The 20,462-nt window shown below is 40.2% G+C and overlaps 1 protein-coding gene across 1 annotated transcript in view; it reads right to left on the reverse strand.

The window, feature by feature from the left end:
* Positions 1 to 20,462, reverse strand: part of TRHDE (thyrotropin releasing hormone degrading enzyme) — a 196,346-nt gene that overhangs the window by 48,203 nt on the left and 127,681 nt on the right. Inside the window, exons 8-9 of the mRNA XM_033161733.1 lie at positions 9,110 to 9,175; positions 7,421 to 7,608 (exon numbers count right to left, since the gene is read on the reverse strand). Coding sequence (XP_033017624.1) covers positions 7,421 to 7,608; positions 9,110 to 9,175 — 254 coding nt within the window. The remainder of the gene's footprint in view (positions 1 to 7,420; positions 7,609 to 9,109; positions 9,176 to 20,462) is intronic.

Consider the following 20,462-nt stretch of genomic DNA (forward strand, 5'->3'; position numbering starts at 1 on the left):
ATTCTTGGAAATGCTGGGACAGATGCTACTTTCTCCATATCACTGCTGCCATGGATCGCTCTGCATGGACAAATTCTAAATATCTGAATCAGCAAATTACTGACATGGAAAAAGAGTAAGATAAACAAGTAATACTGAAACTAGATGTTACAGAGGATGTTTGGTTCCTGCTGAAAGCAGCATCCCTATGTCTCATCTCTGTCCTTATAATGTCGAGAAATGCAGAACATGTTGTGATGTCACATGTTCCAAGTTTCTTAGAACACATTGGTTGCCATTTACAGAGCTTGGGGAGCTGAATGTGGTATCAAATTGCATGTTTAGTCATACTTGCCATTACAAGAGACAGGAGGACATAAGATGCATTCACTCACTTTCAGCCCATGGGTCTAATTAGGCTTGTTGTGGTTCCCAATTTGGCCTATGAGTCAGTTTTCCCCAAAATACACCTGCCTGCCTCACATGTGACACCATGTGTAAGGATGCTGCTACCACTCAAGAGCTTAAAGTGAGCTCCCAATTGTTCCAGGGCTGCTGGAATCAGATGTACTCAAGAATTCCCCATCAGGAACTCCCAAGTGCAGCTGCGGAGGCTCACCGTCAGCACTAATAAGCTGACTAGCCCTGAAAGTGACCCTCCTTTAAGGTGTGCTTTCAGTAACACTCAGCTGGTTGTTGCATCATCAAAGGGGCTCACTGTAAATCCTGCTTTATCTGTTTGCAGTTATGGTTTAGAGCAGGCATGGCCAAACATGACCCCCCAGATGTTTTGGGACTACAACTCCCATCATCTGTAGCTAAAAGGAACAGTGGTCAGGGATGATGGGAATTGTAGTTCCAAAAAATCTGGAGGGCCAAGTTTGACCATGCCTGGTTTAGAGTCAAGCAAGCAAGCAAGCAGTCATTTTTCTTCTGCAGGTAGCTCTGCCACCCACCTGTCAAAGGCCTGTGGGGGAAGGGGGAAGTTGGGATCTGGCCCAGTGACTGGACCAAATTCCCAGTTTATAAATAAACAGATTCTATATCTACTTTCCATCAACAGTGTAAGTCAAATCACACCTGGGAGCATTCTAAGCAGCATAGCTCTTTATTTTTCTGGATCTCCAACCAACTATTTTTTTATTCTCTCATTGATTATTATTTTTTAATTACAGTTGTACCTTGTTTTGTCACCGGGATCCATTCTGGAGCCCCGGCCACTAGCTGAAAAGGACGCAGGGCAAATTGCCGCGCCTGTGCACATGAGCGGAGCGTTTTGCACTTCTGCGCATAGCGCGATTTAGTGCTTCTGTGCATGCGCGAGCAGCAAACCTGGAAGTAACCCAATCCGGTACTTCTGGGTTTGCCGTGGATGTTCGCTGGAATGGACGCTAGATGAGGCAGATGTTCGCAGAGGTATTACTGTATTTGGATTCTGGCTGAAAACCAAAACCATGGCAAACTATTCAAATATTCACTGCAGCTACACATATATAATTTTGAAAAGCATTGTATCTTGGCTTGGCAGGTATAATCTTGAAAGGTATTATCAAGAATTTACCTCTTGGGGACACCCAGCTCCTTTGAAGACTCCTTTGACATTATTTTTCTCAATGTGCGTTTTGAATATTATTTAAGGAAGTAGCTGAAAATGATCTCAAGACATGCATTTTTGTAATATTTGACTTTCATGAGTTTCTACCACACAGTTTAGGATGATTGTAACCACACAAATGAAGCCACTTGAAAACAGGATTTCCCAAGTGTAGCTATAACAGTATGGCTGAAACAATGTAGGTACCTATTCAGACAAGCAGCTGATGATGTTGAGATGCACCAAGACAGTTTGAGAATGTGATACAACCAACCAGCATAATTTGTAAACTGCATATTTGAAGCTAGATTAGTCCACCTCTTTCTGTTCTTAAGACAATCTGGCTGCCATATCAAGGAGAGAGAAAGAGCCTACATACACCCACTGCTGCCAAAACTAGAGCAGAGAAATGCAAAACTGGATGGTTTCGAAGACCTTTAAAAAATCTACAATATGCTTTCTTAAAACACATTAAGCTTACTATATTTATTTTATCCCATCAAAAGAACAGGAAGCCTTATTCTGTCAACAGTACACTTACACCTCATTAAAAGGGATTGTTTTCCTTGTAAATGCTGCTCCTCTTGAAGAAGAGCTACAGAATGGATCCCTTGGGTAACCATAAAGAATTTACAAGGAATTATATCCATGATTCACTACAGCAGTCAACAAAAGTGAACAGTATAAAGGGGGGAAATAGCATGCAAAGTATACTAGTTTGTACTATGAAGGCTTTCAGTAGTTATATAGGATGTAAAAAAGGTAAAGGGACCCCTGACCATTAGGTCCAGTCGTAGACAACTCTGGGGTTATGGCACTCATCTCGCTTTATTGGCCAAGGGAGCCGGCATACAGCCATGTGACCAGCATGACTAAGCAGTCTCTGGCGAACCAAAGCAGTGCACGGAAATGCCGTTTACCTTCCTGCTGGAGTGGTACCTATTTATCTACTTGCACTTTGATGTGCTTTTTGATGTGCTTTCAAACTGCTAGGTTGGCAGGAGCAGGGACCGAGCAACGGGAGCTCACCCCGTCACAGGGATTTGAACCACCGACCTTCTGATCGGCAAGCCCTAGGCTCTGTGGTTTAACCCACAGTGCAACCTGCGTCCCTCTATAGGATGTACAGACTCTTAAATACTGACTAGATTTCGCTCCCTAACGTTAGGGAGTTTTAAGTTACAGTCCTAGACTATCACAGGCAGAGGAGAACCAAAGGTGTAGCTGCAGAGGTTTTGAAAGTTTTTATTGCCGATGATTATCACTAATGGTGGAGAAATTCAGAAATTGCAGTGCAGGTTCCTAGTATGCCTAGAATGAAGACGGTAACCGAAAATAGATGGGACTAGGCAAACAATAAGTGTTACTACAAAATAAAATAAAAAATTCCTTCCAGTAGCACCTTAGAGACCAACTAAGTAAAAAATTCCTTCCAGTAGCACCTTAGAGACCAACGAAAGCTCATACCAAGAACAAACTTAGTTGGTCTCTAAGGTGCTACTGGAAAGGATTTTTTTATTTTATTTGGTTTTGACTGTGGCAGACCAACACGGCTACCTACCTGTAACTGGAATAAGTGTTACTGAGGCAGATAGGTGCTGCCTGAATTTGGAATAACTACGAAGTTCCTGTAATGTCTAGACTTGAATTTACATTGACACCTGTGTACTTCCTTCTGCCCTCATTCATGACACCTCATGGCACCCCATTACCTAGGCCAGCTCCATGGACACCAAGATCATAATTGGAAGCTGCTCAGCGCAGAGCCCCAAAACATTGGAAATTCTGGGGTGATTTGCTCCTGACTTACATGTCCTTGGGTTTCATGTTAGTGCAAAAGGTCTGTAAGTGCAGAATTGATAATTCAAGTAAGATGATGTGGTGGGAAGGAGTTCCCTTAAGTTGAGGCCTACCCTCTTCTTCCTGCATGAACATTTGGAAAGTGATAGACCTCTGTAGATGCCATAAACTCTTCCCCTAGGGAAGGAAAGCTCTCTCTTTTAGTATTCTTTTGGTGGCAGCACAAATCTGTAATGGGGGATGATGTCTATATGCTTTGTGGATCAGCTGTCCTCATTGGAGACTCACCAGCTCCTAGCACCGGGAAGAAGTACAGGATTCTCTCTCATCTCTTCCCCTTCCCCCATTTTTGTGTCTCCAATCCTAAATCCTTTCTATGATAAGGGGGTGGAGGGAAGAAATAAAACTAGCTTGAAAGGCCTGCTGGAGAGAACGCTCCAGGGAACTCTACATAAACGCTGCTTTCTGTCCAAAAGATGGGCTAGTCTGGGATGATGGGAAGTCAGAAGAATTATGCTATCTTCCAACAAGGGTATGGTGCCTTGGACACCACAGAGAGAAGGAATTTCGAGATATGTGGGTTAGAAATTGCTAGTAACAAATTTGAAAGAAAGACACTCTGAAAGTGGTATCTTACTCTGCACAGATCAATAATTTGATTCATGCTTAGTGTTGGCAGTGTGTGAACTGCACAAAGATTGTACTTTTTGGAACTTGATTTTTTAAAAGTTTTTTTTTAGTACCTAGAATGTACTAAATGTACATAGAACAAATTATACTATTCCCAAGTAACCCCTTAAGATTTCTTTTGAATTACTTACATGGCTGTGTGGACAATAAAGACGTGGAAATGGTTACTAACATATGGACCACAGCTAAAATCGTATTTGCATTGTACTGCAAAAATCAATTACCCTGCTGCTGTTGGACTTAAAAAGATTGGGCATGGCAGCTTATGTTCAAGCTAACAAAGTATGTGTGGGCTTGAGAGAATCATTGTCTTGAGAATGAGTATGTGCAAAAACGGGCAACATTCCCCGTATTTTAGAAATATAGGTTCCAAAGTGACATTACACGCCACTCATTATTTACAATGATTTGAATATTCTTCTCAGAGTTATGGAGATTGGTGATTAATGCACAATGTTATTTAATTTTCATTTTTCGTATGTAACTTTGTATGATAAACTACTGAAAGCACATGGCTACTGAATGATATACATGTGGATGCGGCTGTTTCATGTCTGTAGCAGTTTCTAATCTTTATGAAAGTGATAAAAATAAATAAAGCATATACATGATTTCAAATATTTCAAAGTAAAGCATGTTTCATCTATTTTTCATGGTGAAAGAGCTTTTTATCTATTAATGAAACTGAGCTAAACAGTCAATCAAATCAGAAACAAAGGAGAGAGAGAAAATGAACCAGGACCAAATACTGAGGATGAGAAACATGGCATTGCTCAGTTTAATTGGGACATTTTCTACCATGTAGAAATCTTCTTAATGATAGATAAGCTATGAGATAACCAAACCTGCCCCTGTGAAGACTAATCTACCAAATATCTACCTCCCACATTCTTATTTTTGCATTTCATTAATGAGGTGCAGTGACAGCTGACTGAAGTGACACTGCCACATAAATCAAATCAGAGGATTGCCACTACTGAGCCAGCTCTACCAGCTCTTATAGCAGCAGGCAAGGATGGGGGGAAAACATTATTTCTGAATTATTGTGGACTTTAACACTGTTTTATTACCTTCATTATATTCTACATTTGGTTTCTGTGCACTGCTCTGATATTCTCTGACTAAAACACTTTATAAATGCTGAAATAAAATAAAACAGGAGAAACTCATGGGTTTATTACAAATGAATTAGCAAGGTGCTCACCAAGTAATGGAAATGTACATGAAAACACATCCTATAGGTTTTGCAGGCACAAGGTCCCAGGTGGAAACCCAACATCTCTCAGTAGGGCTGAGGATGCTCTCTGTCGGAACCCTGAAGAGTCACGGCCAGTCAATATAGACAATGTGCTACATGGACATATGGTATGACTACGTTCCTAGTGGTACCAATGTAATCAGGCGGTCTTTTTGCTTGAACTGAAAACCCTTCTCCTCCACTTCGATCCAAACATACCTTCTGCTCCAAAGTGGCAATTAACCCCAGAAGGGGAAGCGTCCATTGCCCCTCTCCAAAGCCCTACGTAGTTTGGCTTAGTCACCTCTCTTTCTGGATTAAGCCCCCCCCTCCCTATTTTGCTCAACCTAGTATAAGGGCCACAGTCTACAGGCCATCTGTAGGCACAGGCTGTGCTGCTGTGATGTTACTGAAGCCTCCAAGTGTTAGGCTTCAGGGAATCTGATCTCCCTCCCTCACAGCAGGCTGCCAGTAATGGAAATACAAGAAGCTCTTACCAAGGTATTTTATTCAATATTCACAGACAGAGACACAGGATGCTGTCTCTAGGGTAATGGTGTTGATCTGAGTAATCTCCTCCCCCACTTTACTCTCAGTTGACAGCAGCTCCATCCCTTATACGGTGGCTGCGTGAGGCCCTTTGTCTATTCGCTTTCTGTTCTCCCACTTTCACTGCCCTCCTGGTCCTAGGAGAAGCCGGGGGTGGGTCTGGAATGCTTTAAAATGATAACATGTCAGCCAGCTGTTCTGGCTCTTCTGCTCCCCCCTCTTCTTCTTCCATTATCTCCCAGCTTTGTCCTTCTTCTGTCTCAGAGTCATGACCATCTGCATACCACTGTTGTAAATCTTTACTGTCCTCCTCCTCCAGGGAAGGTTAAGAAGGAGGCATCCTCCACCATTCCTCCTCAGTCCGGTCCCTGACACCAAGTCACCGTTTATTGAAATGACCCATTCAACTATTGGAAGAGCTGCTGGGATACCGCATAATGTTCTGAAACATCCTTACATCTCAACAGTAAACAACCTACTCAAGGAGCCTAGCAACAGAACAGGGTTTGTGCAGTATTGATACAGCTGTAGAGTGTGGAGAGATGTTCAGGGCTCAGATTTTGCTTCTTGCACCTCCTTTGGTGGCTGACATCATTATTAGCTATGGAGAGCACCTTTACATGCACACATTAATAAATGTGTAAGGGCACATGTGTCAGAAGATACAGGGAGGTCATGGAGGTTGAATTTAGAGTAACTCAGTTAGATGAAACCCTTCTGCTAATTTAGGGATAGGCAAACTTGGCCCTCCAGCTGTTTTGGGACTACAACTCCCATCATCCCTGGCCACTGGTCCTGTTAGCTAGGGATGATGGGAGTTGTAGTCCCAAAACAGCTGGAGGGCCAAGTTTGCCTATGCCTGTGCTAATTTGTGTACTCTTCAACTTGTACTTACAGGAAATCCTATTTCAGCCAAGTACTTTAAACAGGAGTGACATGGCAATATAGGAATAAGGCCAATAATATCCAACAAGCTTGCCTGCATATTTTTTTTAACTAATAAAATGCTTAAGCGCTCTGTTTAATGGACCTAGTCTTGTTTATCACATATTGCTGCTGAATAGAGTATGAGCTCAAGACTGCAAAATCAAGAAAACTTTCCCATTCGTTTGTAATATATGTTTAAGTATTCTTTCTTTAAATCCTAGCCTGTTGGCATAGTGAACAAAAGGATAAGGTGACTGGGATAAATTAGAAGTACCTATTTCTGATAACAGTATTCTGCGGCTTCTGAGAATAGTGTTCTATTCTCAGAAGCTTTAATATGTGCAAAAATGTTCTGGAGTACAGACTTCCATCTGGATGTGCATTTTACTTCTATACCTGTATCTCTCTTAATAGACATGCAGCAGATTAAAAGCAAAAATCTTTTTTAAGGTAGAAAATGCGTAAATAGTGTTCTGATTTAACTTATTTAAGGAATGTGGCTTAATCACAGGAATGCCATACTGTGCTGTCAATACTTTAGTTATAATTTTTCATTTAACAAGTTTTGTGAGAATACATTATCGCAACACAATGACATCAAAATAAGGTGAAGCATAATTCTTTTAACAACAAATGTTGAGTACCTGTTGTTTCCAAGGCCACGATCTTTGGTTTTAACATCAAGGTCATAAATAAAGTGTTCTTGGGAGATTCCTACAATATTTTCTGCAGTTTCATTTCCCATGATGGTGATAACGGGATAACCCATCTGCAGTGTCCACTGATCCATTACTTCTTGGATATTCACAAATTTCCCAACCTTCTTAAGTGCCTTCAAAACAAAAAGAAGAGAAAATTTCATTCAATATATTGAGAGACTACTGCCAGTATTATGCTACCTTTCGGGGCGGGGGCGGGGAGAATAGAGGACAACTACCCTTTGCTTCACTTCAAAAAACAACCATTCAAAAAATAACATAGGGTATTCATGTCTGGGGTACGAACTTGTGCTTCTTCAGATGTTGCTGGACTACAATTCCGATTATGCCTGGCACTGGACACCCTGGCTGGGGCCGATGGGATCTACCAAACCACAGGTTCCCCAGTCCTGCAACAGAGGCTAGCCCATTGCTAAAGGTAAAGATAAAGGGACCCCTGACTCTGGGGTTGTAGCACTCATCTTGCTTTATTGGCCGAGGGAACCGGCGTACAGCTTCTGGGTCATGTGGCCAGCATGACTAAGCCGCTTTCTGGCGAACCAGAGCAGCACATGCAAACACCGTTTACCTTCCCCCACTGGAGTGGTACCTATTTATCTACTTGCACTTTGACGTGCTTTCAAACTGCTAGGTTGGCAGGAGCAGGGACCGAGCAACGGGAGCTCACCCCATTGTGGGGATTTGAACCACCGACCTTCTGATCAGCAAGCCCTAGGCTCAGTGGTTTAACCCACAGCGCCACCTGCGTCCCATTGCTAGCAACATATCAAAAGGAACTAGTCAGAAAGTGAACACAGAACTGTAATTTGACAATTTTAATTACCAAATTTATACAAAGAATTTAAACCTTAGTCATGGTGGACCCTGAACCTGCCTTCACTGTAATTAAAATGGCGCTGATGTAATGTTTAAGTGGCGCTAGACAACTCTTCTCCAGAAAAGGGAGGCACCAGAGGAGGAAGTAGATAACATTGCATTCTTTTTCTGATCTAAGAGAACCTCAAAACTTGTGTCTGCCCTGCTCAAACAATGCATTTCAATACGCGTTTTGCAAACCCTTTCGTCTCAATGGAGTATGGCCCCTTCTTTAGCAATGAGCATTTAGAGGCATATTCCCTGCCACATACTGGTTCATCTGGTCATGTGGGACTAGAGCTGCATTGTCGCAAAAGTATATCCATGTAAAGAGCATTTTGTTTCCCATGCCCCTTTAAGCATCATTCAATATGATTTTAATCTGTCTTTCTGTTTGTGAAGCAACAGCTAACACATACTTGGAAAGGAGGAGTTTTCACATGCTCTTTTCCACCATGACTGACATTACAGCTATTTAGCTGCCTTAGAATACTTATAGTTGACTGCACCAAATCATAAACAGCTTCTCTTTTAGTCCATTACATCCCACTTCCCTTCAGTTCATCTCAAAGGAGCTGATATCTGGAACCATTTGTTAGGATTATCCATTTCTATATACTCTGTCTTCCACGCTCTATAAGTTTTTATTTAAGGGTTTCCCAAAATGATATGCAGCAATGCAAATAAAACACTCATTAACAGGAATATGAGTTTAAGTGTGGTTAGCCCAAGTTCCCTGAAAACTTTAAACAGTATTACCTCTGACAGCGTGTTCCATAGGTCCTTTCTGGCAGCATTGCCATACTTGTGAATGGTTAGATAATCCTACAAAACATATGTAAACCAGTCGTTATTGTAAAAAAAGCAAACTTATTCCAAGTCAAACTATGGTGCTCTATTGATACAACAATTAAGTATGTTCTCATACATGTATCTTATAAGTTACAACAATAAGTTACAACAATATTATTTTCTAATTTGGGGCTGCGCCCCTGTTCACCCAACTCGCCAATCCCCTCAGCCATCCCCTCCATATTAACTCCCTAGAGAAGTGGTGGCCAAACTTGGCCCTCCAGCTGTTTTGGGACTACAATTCCCATCATCCCTGACCACTGGTCCTTTTAGCTAGGGATGCTGGGAGTTGTAGTCCAAAAGCAGCTGGAGGGCCAAATTTGGCCACCACTGCCCTAGAGCTTCCCCATACTTTTTATTTATTTAATTTACCACTTCATAAAACTACTAAGCACCCTTTTCACTTTCTGCACAGAAGCCACTATAATCTCTTCCACCCTCTTTCCCCTGCCTCCTCTTTCTTCCTTTTTTCAACTTTCCCTTGCATGCAGACACACACCCCCCACACACATTAGTTTGTTCAGTTAGAAAAAGTTAAGTTGATGGATGTTGTACATATATGGGTGTTCGCTTGTCAATCAAATGCTACATTGAATCTGGTACTTCATGTTGAAGACTTCACATGGTATCAGGAGTGAAATATAATATGTAAACAAAGGCAGGGATAAACAACTTTCGAAACTATAATTCGATGAATGAACTTTCTGCTCTCAAATTAATTCTCAAACTTTTAAATTTTCAGACTTTTTTAAAAATTAAAAATAAATAAATTACAGCTTCTACAACAGTTTCCAGCTCTGGGAAACTTTCCAAAGATAGGTGCTACTTATTATTTCAGCAGACTGTTTTGTGGTTTGTGTCAAGAACCCACAGACTCTGGTTGATAGCTAGATATGTTATTAAACATTTTAAAAAGAAACAGTCTATTCAAGACTTATGTCTATTAAGGTTTTATGGGTCTTGCAATTTGATTCTGCAGAAATATATAATGCTATCAAACCAAGTCCACAAATTTTAGTTTGAAACTTCTCTTAAAGAAGTGGGTTTCATCTCATGGAACAGAAGCTTCTTATGCACAAGGGTTCTACCAAATGCTAAGGCAATTGTTAGATCAGCAAGTGTCTTTCAAGGAATGTAATTAAGATTTCTGACAATGTAAGTTTAATATTGATTTATTTTGACCTTTTCATTCCTAAGTTTTATCTCCCTACCTACACCATACTAGGGCTGGGATTACATTTTATAGATCCAGCTTCGTTTTGTTCAGTGTTCTGGAGTTCCATAAAGCATATTAAATTGGATATAGAGCAAGAGATTTTCTACTTGATCTAAGCATAAAATCTGAATGCATTAAAATGCATTTTATTTACCAGGTAGAAAGCAGGATTCCCATACATGTGAATGTTCACCACCTTCACATAAGATAAGCAGTAGAAGGCAAGCCCTCAATTCAAGCAAAATCATTAAAAATTGTGCTGACTGTGTTTTCTGCATGGTATGTGCATGAACTAGGTATTTCATGGTAATTAGTGTTTGGGGAGCAAACATCCTGATGCACAAATTGTAAGCACTTATGACAGATTTAGCTTTATCTCTGTGAACTCGCTGTACAAGAAGCAGAAACTCCCATATAATCACAGCTTAGAAAAGTTAAATGAGAACACTGACTCACTTTAACCACAATGCATAGTTTTTTAAATGTCATGAAAATAAGCCTGAGAAAAGATAGCAGAATATATGCTCCTCTAACATACTGTGTTGATATCTAAAAATAAGCAATTCAATGGTTTCTCCAGGTGAACCGGTTACTTTTAAAATAAAAACACCCACAGTAAACATATAAACAAGATGGGTTATCTAAGTCAGCCCCACTTATAAGAGGATACAACTGGTTTTGTTTCCACGTTAGTTGCTGTAACTGGTAGATGCATCTGTTGGAAGGGTTTTCAATATTTGCCTTTCTCAACTGCACATTCTAAGCTTCACATGGAAAATTCTATGCTCAGAAGATCATTGCTAGTGATGGTATATTGTGACCCAGTTCCAGCATATGCAATTAGGGGATAACTTAAAAATGTATACATGCTAATGCTAAATGTTACATTAGAATCAGCCCCTAGTGTCAAAGGAAGAAATACCAACATCCTGAAATGTATGAGGAACTTTTCAAATCCCAACAGACCACAATAGCTGTCAGGAATTTATGAAGTTCAGTCTTAAAGCTAATTTGACTGCTATGCTGCCATGGCTGATAGAAGAAGAGTATTTCACTTCTGTCATTGATGTTCTCCTGGTGTTGGCATGATCTTGAGCTGTATATTGGCCATGTTTTACTGTACACAACAGGTGTGAAGCAGCTCCAACATTTACGCCAACAAGTCAATGCACGTTTCTTAACAGACTACATTAGCTGTTACCGTTTGTTTTAATTCTTCCTACAGAACATTGGTAGGAAGAGGAAAACGTTTTTTCCCCCTTTGGTATTTTCTTTTTATACCATGGAAGCTTGAATTTTCCTTTTAATTTCCAAATACGCCATTTTAGTAAAAAAAATAATGATATGTAGAGCTTATATAAAGAGAAAATAATGACACTTGAAATGAACTGCAAGCTACAAGCTCATGATACACAGCACTATTCATTATACTCTGGTTGTTTTGTTTTTGTTTTTGCACTATTCAACTGCTCTAGGGCTAGATTGATTTTGTTCCACACTCTGCCTTTAACAATCAAGTGGCTTGTAAAATTAGCAACTGTAGCATTGTGCCTCTTGCAATGCCAGGTTCTGCTGGGCAATCCACAGGGAGATTATAATGAAAACAGTACAAATTCCTCCTCCCAAAAATTCCAGCTTAAGTGCCTTGCTGTGAGAAACAGCAAGGAAATATAATGGAATCCCCCAAATCCCATCTTTGTGGAAAGACTATGAGCCAACACAGACCAACAATTTAGCACACACTCTACCACAATCTTTTTCACATTCTAGGTCTTAAACATTTTTTTCACATTACATTTTACAGTTCTTCCAGGAAGACCATACCACAAAACATTCAAAAGTAGCCCTCAATCCATGTTATATAACAGGGATGGCCAACTCCCAAGTGACTGCAATCTACTCACAGAGTTAAAAACTGGCAGTGATCTACCCCTCTTATCTAGATATTTTTTACCTTTATTAATGAACTCCTGAGGGAGGGCAGGAAGGAGAATTCCTCATGACAATTTGATCTTCCGAGCTTCCCAAACTCTGTTGTTGATAAAGTGACTAAGTTAGAGATCAATTTGTTGCCCATGTACTTATGGAAGGTCTTTACAATGGAAGAGGAGTGGAGGTGAATTTTGCAAATTTGCAGCCTCTTGCGCGCACACAAAACCCATCCTGCTCTGGAGAATATCCTAACTCTCCGGAACCATTTTTTTTTTAAAGGGTGCTGGTGCAGCAAGTGAGTAGAAGAATTGGGACAAATCTTTTCTCCCTTCTTCTGTTAGCAAAGCCATCCACTAGATCAAAAAAGGCTTCACATAGGCACAAGGCAACCACCAGATTCCATCCTAAAGAGAGAATTTTATCTTCTTATATCCGCTGGAACAAAATGTTCAAGGTTTCCTTAGAAAATGACTTCCTCAGTGATTACCTATTTTGGGGAATCTGTCCTCAATTTAATGACAGCTCTCACCTGGCCTGCATACAGACATATTTAGGATTGCTAAACCTCATTGTTTAGCTCAATTGTAATGGCTTTTATTCACCCAAAATGAAGCCATTAAGTAATTTTTCCCATGCTATCCATTTTTTGCTCTAAGACTTATAATGACATTACCTGAAATAAAATATTGATTCTAAGTAGAATACTTATTTTAGTGGTTGTAATCCTACCAAAGAAGCATAATTTCAGCTTTCCCCACACTTAATATCTTCCTTAACAGTAAACAACAACAACAACAACCAACTATTATTTCTCTCCTCAATCTGACAATGATTCAAAACAATTATAATTACTATGTATTTCCAAAATATGGTTTGAGTCAATTGAGTACCGTACATTTCTGAGTTAACCATACCAGGGTGGTTCTAAACAGCTTGAGTTTTTATCATCATTAATTTTTAACTAATTTCCAAATGCAATATAGTTCCATGTTCTTGAAGTTCATGTTGAATCTCTCCAGAATGGTTCTTCTGGCCATCTTTAAGTAATGCAGATTTGACACATTGCTTAATTGCATTAGGATGGGCTCAGCTAAACATCTAACAGGGGAACGCCTATCACTTTTCTCTTGTTAATTGGACAACTGTCCCATTCAAAGAGGCAACTGCTCCCAATTGTGATATAATCCCTCAATTACTTTAATGAATGCCCCAAGCCCACCCTTGTAACCTCAGCTCTTAATAACAGCCAGGATTACATTTATGAAACATTGAACAACTGCCTAATGTTATCAGAGACCTGCCCATTAGGTAAGAATCCAATCTGGACATTGCTAATATTTATTTACATATCTTCTCCATTTACACATGAAATCGAGAAAAGGATATGTTTAATATTTTATATGAAAATGGATACACTAATTTTTTTCTGCTATATTAACTCCTGGGGCTCTGCTACTTCAAGTGCCAAAATGGTTCACTTCTGATACCACAGTCAATCTGGGAGAAACATTATTGGTGTGGGGAGAGGGGCTCAGTTCTCCCTATCCATATATTCATGTAAAAATTAAGTCCTCTTCACTTTATTCTTGAATGGGGCAGAAACATGGAGAGCAAATGTTGGTGTCCCCATCACATCTAGTTTAGCCCTAAAGCAGGCACCCCCTAACTCAGCTCTCCAGCTGTTTGGGGACTACAATTCCCATCATCCCTGACCACTGGTCTTGTTAGCTAGGGGTGATGGGAGTTGTAGTCCCCAAACAGCTGGAAGGCCAAGTTTGGGGGTGCCTGCCCTAAAGCCTCGTTTTTGGCGACTCTTTTGTGGTGCTAATATTCCAGGAATGTTGTTTTAAAATTGTCAATATATTAATATCTACTATAATGGGACAGTAGGTTGCAGTAAATGGAAATGGAATGCAGGAATAGCAATAAATGGAAAGAACTACTAGACTGTAGGACATTCATTTGAACTTTTATCTCCTTAAAGGACTTTCCTGCCACTTACGTCTTACTCTTTCCAAGATTTAATTGTGCCTCGCAACGTATCCCCACCCATCTTGCCTTCTCAATGTCAAGATTGATTCCTCAAAGGCTGATCTGAGATGACAGGCCACATAATTCTAAGGGAATGAGTAGCAAAACAATGTAACTTGTTGTGAGGTGGCTTGACAACTTCAGTTCAGGGAGTATGTTCTTGTGTGCAGAGGTTTGTGTTTGAATGCAGAATGGCTGATTCAGAAATAAAATTGGCAAACTACTACTAGGAAAAAAATAAGTCAAGCAGAGAGCACATTATTTTAACTTATCTTTTGAGACACGCATGCACACACTAATGTCTTCATCCACCTGCCAGGCCACCTGTCAATCGTATCCTATCCCCTCAAGAGACCATTCCGGAAAATCCAGCTTTCTACAACATAAGGATACCTCAAATGTAGCCATAATTTTCATAAATGGGCCCTATTTCATGCCGAAGACCCTATGTTGTGACCCAATTCACCGGAAGCAAATTTAAGCTATTTAAGCTGATTACAATTAAAGATACTTTAGAAAGCTGTAGCAGGGGAAAGAAACGTTAGCTTAGCTGAATATATAAATAAACTGGAGGGATGGATCTTGACTTCATAGTTTAACTTCATCATGGTTTTGTTATTACAACATAATTGTATCTTGTCCTTTTTCCAAGGAGCTTAGAGCAATATTGCTTGTATTAAGAGATTCCAAGGGGGAATGTTAGATGAAGTCACAGTGAACCCAGGTTTCCCAAACTGAAACTGAACAGCTAGCCACTGCAACCTCTGGCTCTGTTTAAATTCAAAGCATCTGAGTTCAGAAAGCAAGGAGATGTGTGACTATATTCTCCACAGATTCAGTTACATTTCTGGACATCTTTTTCTCTTCCTCAAATAACAGCCCTTTGAACCACATGGCAAACCACAATTCAAAAATGGTTTGCTTTGTAGTATGATGAAAGCAAAAACAGAAAGCCATGCACAGTTGACCTTCTGTAGACCAAACGAAAAGTGGCAACATTCAGATGTGTATTTATATTTCTTAACACCATTAGTCAACTTATAAAAGCACCTCACAGTGATCTACAAGTAATAGTAAGATACTCAATAAAGAATACAGTAAACAATATAGCTGAAAATAATCACAATGAGAAATAGTAAAACCACAATCCCTCAATCTCCCAACAACACGGGGCCCCCAAATGAAAAAAGAAAACATCACCAACTGTTGCAAATGAAAAGGGGAATTAATAGTCAAATGCCTGGGAGAAAAGACTTTGCCTAGCATTGAACATTCCATAGACTAAGTGCTGGGATGGGAAGGCATGTTTCCTTGTTACCAAACTTCAAACAACTGTTGGAGCAACTGTGTGGCTTTGAAAGGGTAAGTGGTAGGTATGAAGGCCGCAGTCTGGATTGCGACCCTGATGGGGCAGAAGAGACTTTCACCTGGTTGCCTGCTTCTGTGGTTGTAATAAGGATTAGAACACCATCCCTACAATATGCATTGAAAGGAAGGCTGTAACTCAAGCCAATAGAACCTTTCTTTTCAGTAAGATAGATAGCAGCTGCAGGGCCCTTGTGCTAGATAGGGACAAGTAGTGGCAAGAATATATATATATCTGCGCCTACCTACTCCACCAGGGTCCGGATCTGAGCTTAGCTCACTGTATCTGCCAATTACGCTAAAAAAAACAAAAAAGCAAAAAACCCTCTACAAATACAGTTCAGGGAATTGCTAATTGCATGAATTGTGTGACATTTAGTTTGACTCCCACACTGTGGCCATAACAGACACACCTGCAAACCAGCCACCCACAAGAGAAACAAAGAATGTGTATTTGATGGTTTCTCCTCATGCATAACATTATTTCTCTTAAAGAATTGCCAAAAGTATGAATTTTTCATATACCTAGACTATAGATGAAATGATTAGGATTATGTTGGCATGAGAAGTATTCAATAACATTTTAATCTAATGGGATTTTGCGTGTTACTCTTTTGTTTTTATGACACATGCAAGGCATTTTTATCTAATAGGGTAAGAGAAAAATATGATAATCGCTGTATTTTCCTATAACCACTTTACCATGTTTTATTGTAGCAGTTCTTATTAATGTATTGCGTTTATAAAATAGGGAGCCTACAACAAAACAAAGATAATACAAATTTTCCAACACATTAACCTATTGGGATTGGCATTTAAACATGGCTGCATTGAACTAACAACATCATTTGAAGATCACAAAATGGCTGCATTGCGCCTCTATCTTTCACACATCCCTAGACATAAAAAATAAAACTGCAAAAGCTTGTCAAATTATAGTTGGTCTCTGAAGAAAATTAAAATGCTTAAATTATCTGGAAAGTATGTTACCTGAATACTGAGGCAGATGGCTTGAATATTTGAAGAGAAAACAGAATAAAATCTCCTGAAGGTTTTTGACAGATGTTTGTAGCAACAGTGTTTCTGAATAAGTTTACAAGTCCTTTTAAGTGTGTGCTTGTGCTTAGAAAAACCTGTCCACTCATACTGAAGGCCTTTATTCCTTTGCTATGTTCACTCTCAATTCTACCTGACTCTTCCTCTAAACAAGATGATAGATCATATCAAAATTAGGTTTCAAGTGGATTCAAATAGTTTAAAGCACAAGGAAAATATCAGAATTATGTAAACTATAGAAATGATTCAACTTCCTTTTTTCCCCCTCTGCACAGATCAACTTGCATCAGTGAATTCACTCCATATTCAAAGTGCTTCCAGATGTTACTCCAAACAAGGATAGAAGCTGTTAATCCAACCCAGCCAGGCCCCAAGTACCAGTGGAATTTTAAAATCCCAGGTCAACCAGGATTAACAAAAACACATATGACAGCCATGGTGGAAGTATTTGGCTCTATCTAACATTTGTCTACAGGGAATTTTATTATCGGTCAGAGAGACTTTTCATAAAGCAAATAAATTGCATGGATTATGCCCTGGCTGATAAAATATTTGACGTACGGAGAAAGGCCTCCTTAGGTGATAAAAATGATGGGAAATATCTTGTTAACAAAAAGGCAGGCCTTTTTTGGTGACTCATCAGCTGATGAGTCAATACTATTGACTGTGTTTACCAGTGACTAATTTTTAAGGATACGCAAATACCAGGGGAACTGAAAGAATTATATGTCTACCCATTAGAAACACAGGAAGTTCTTGCCTGGTCAATATAAAAGGCCCAGATGGGAGAGTACAGGCCACTTCTTTCATATGCTTTACTCACTTTCTTCCCTCTTAATTCCCCCCCCTCCTGTTTTTCTGGTAGCTATGAACTAATTGGAATATTATGTAACTTAGAATGGGTCAGGATGATTTTACTCTTAAGTAGGTTTGCCAGAGGGAGCTTAGGATGATGGATACAAGAGAGCTTGGAGGAAAACTGAAAAGCGGGGGCAGGGTCCCATTTTTCCCTGAGGCTTCCCTCCCCCCCCCCCATGTTAATTTGGGAGGGGTGTACTGAAGAAAACAAACTCCTAAGAAAATTTTTGTCTGTCTGGATGAGTAAAATGATTTTAACAGTTTTTATTTAAGAATATACAGCCAGGGCCGTCTCATCCATTGGGGCTGGTGGCGCAGCGCACCAGGGCGCAATGGCCTGGAGGGCGCCTCCGCCCTCCAGCCCCGCTGGCAGCGCCTGCCGGCAGCGCCCTCCGACTGCCCGGCGGAGCAAGGGAGCTGGCTGGCCACGCCACGCCACGCCCTCTGGCTGCCCGGCAGAGCACAGGAGCGCAAGCCGGCCGGCCGCACTGCACTCTCCGGCTGCTTGCCTTTTTTTGAGGACCTTCAGGGTAGTTTGGAGATACTACGTACCTGTATGTTGCTTCTGTGGTCTTTGACCTGGCAGATCCATTATGGTTAACCTTTTTTACATCTATCCTCAAATGACTCTGCTACAGACTGAGAAACAAGCAGCTTATTGCGCTGCCTTGTTGGAGGATAAAAGGGTCAGAAGGACATAGGGCAGAAACTACAGCAAACTAGTTTGTGTGTAAAAACAGAAAGTATGGTTGAAAACTGAGCTCTAGCCAAGACCCACAGAATGAAGTGGAATACAAGTTGGTATATTTGCAATTCTGCTTGTACAAAACTATTTTTAAATGTCATAAATATGCCACATGGCACAATTTTGTATTATAACTATACATGATGCAACTTTTATATTGTTTAAGGGGGAGTAAGATTTGGGTTTGATAAGAAACTACTTAGCAATTATAACTCTCCCCACCCCACCCCAATAACTGTTAGGACAAACTTTTTCTTCCCCCCCTATGGTTCGCAGGTTTCAGAAAATTTCACCTCTCTAAGATCTAAGTTTCCACTCAGACCCGAATGTGCAGGTGTCTAGACCAGGCTTCCTCAACCTCAGCCCTCCAGATGTTTTGAGACTACAATTCCCATCATCCTTGACCACTGGTCCTACTAGCTAGGGATCATGGGAGTTGCAGGTCAAAAACATCTGGAGGGCCGAAGTTGAGGAAGCCTGGTCTAGGGCATGGAGCTGGCAGGGCATTCATGTTGATAATGGGTCCAGAATGAATGCACAAGGGATGAGCACTCTAACCCTCTTCCCAACATGAATGCCTTCCAAGTCCATTCCCAAGGCACCTGACATTTCATGTGTCTGAAGGGGAAACCTATGTAAGTACAGGTATATGCACATAAACTCCTCTTAACGATTGGGAGCTCTGCATTATCAGGTACTCTCACTGCTCTTAGGGTCTTATTTCACAACTGAACTGAATGTGCCACGGTTTTGGGACTGGGACTGGGATGGGTATTCATGTTAGGGGCATGACCAGTGTACCAGCCCTGCTTGCTTCTTCACAGTTCTCTGGATCTGCACAGGCAAAAGTCTGAAAGGCATATTGTTAAGCTAGATGCTTCAGATATCCTGAAAACAAGGAAAAAGAAAAAAATGACCCCAAACAAGAAAGCAGCATTACAGCTCCATCAGCTCCATCAGAGCAGACAAGTTGAAGGGCATTTAGGTATTACAAGGAGAGGGCAGGTCAAACTTAGAATAAAAATATTATAAAACCAGGACTGGCTGAGCAGAAGCTTGCTTCCCTTGCAGTTGTTCACTGCACCATAAAATGCCTTATGACATACTGTAAAAACACTAGGTTTATTCCATGCCTATTTTTTAAAAAAATGTTTCAAATTCAACAGTGAGTGCAATTAGAAGCAAAAACAAAACAAAACAAAACAAAACTTTGGTACCAGAAAGGCATATGTGCAATTAAATTATTATCCTCAAACAAGCAGCTTTAAGTACTAAAGCAAGAGAAATGATTCTAGTACCTTATAATTCTTTCTGGAGCCAGCACTGCTACATAAATTTAATTTGGATAATTCTTTCCCTCCTTGCAATTTACAGTTGATGGTACACTGTCAATTATCCTTTTTTAAAAAAAAAAATTAAAACCACTTAAATGTGGCCAACTTAAAAATCAGTGTTAAGCTAGGGTGGCTATTTGTCCTACTTTTTTCATGAAGATTTTCTCTGCTTGAAGAGCAGTCTGGGTCCAAGTTTGGTTTAAAGATATAGAACCACTGGGAGAGAGAGCAAGGTGTTTGATTTTGTCCATCAACAGGCAGAAGCTGGAAAGCGTGCTAAGCAGGCATGCAGGAAATTTTCACCACTACTGTGAGATGTACTGTATTTCTATTTAAAATACAGTAGAGTAATTCGTTCTGGTTTTATTATCGATGCACATGAATTAGCACATGCATATTTTATGGAAACCTCTTTTTTGTTGATATGCCTACCTTTTGGTGGGGGGAATTTATGTGGCCACCCTATATTAGGCTTTTTTAAAATCTGAAACACATTGCCTTCAGAAAGATTAAATGTTGTAAATAAATATCAAAAGGGCACAATTCTTTCGGAAAGATGTCTTAAGTTTACCCCCAAGTGATCCTCACAGGCACTGTGGGAGGACAAAATTGGGCTACTCCTCTGCCCTTGTTTCTCCCTTTGCACCTCTCTGTCACTCCATCCACAAATATGTCTGTGCTCCCATATCCCACTTTCATGAACCAGTTTGAATTGTTTCAGCA

The sequence above is a fragment of the Lacerta agilis genome, chromosome 10 (assembly GCF_009819535.1).
Source record: "Lacerta agilis isolate rLacAgi1 chromosome 10, rLacAgi1.pri, whole genome shotgun sequence".
In the NCBI taxonomy this organism is placed as follows: domain Eukaryota; kingdom Metazoa; phylum Chordata; class Lepidosauria; order Squamata; family Lacertidae; genus Lacerta; species Lacerta agilis.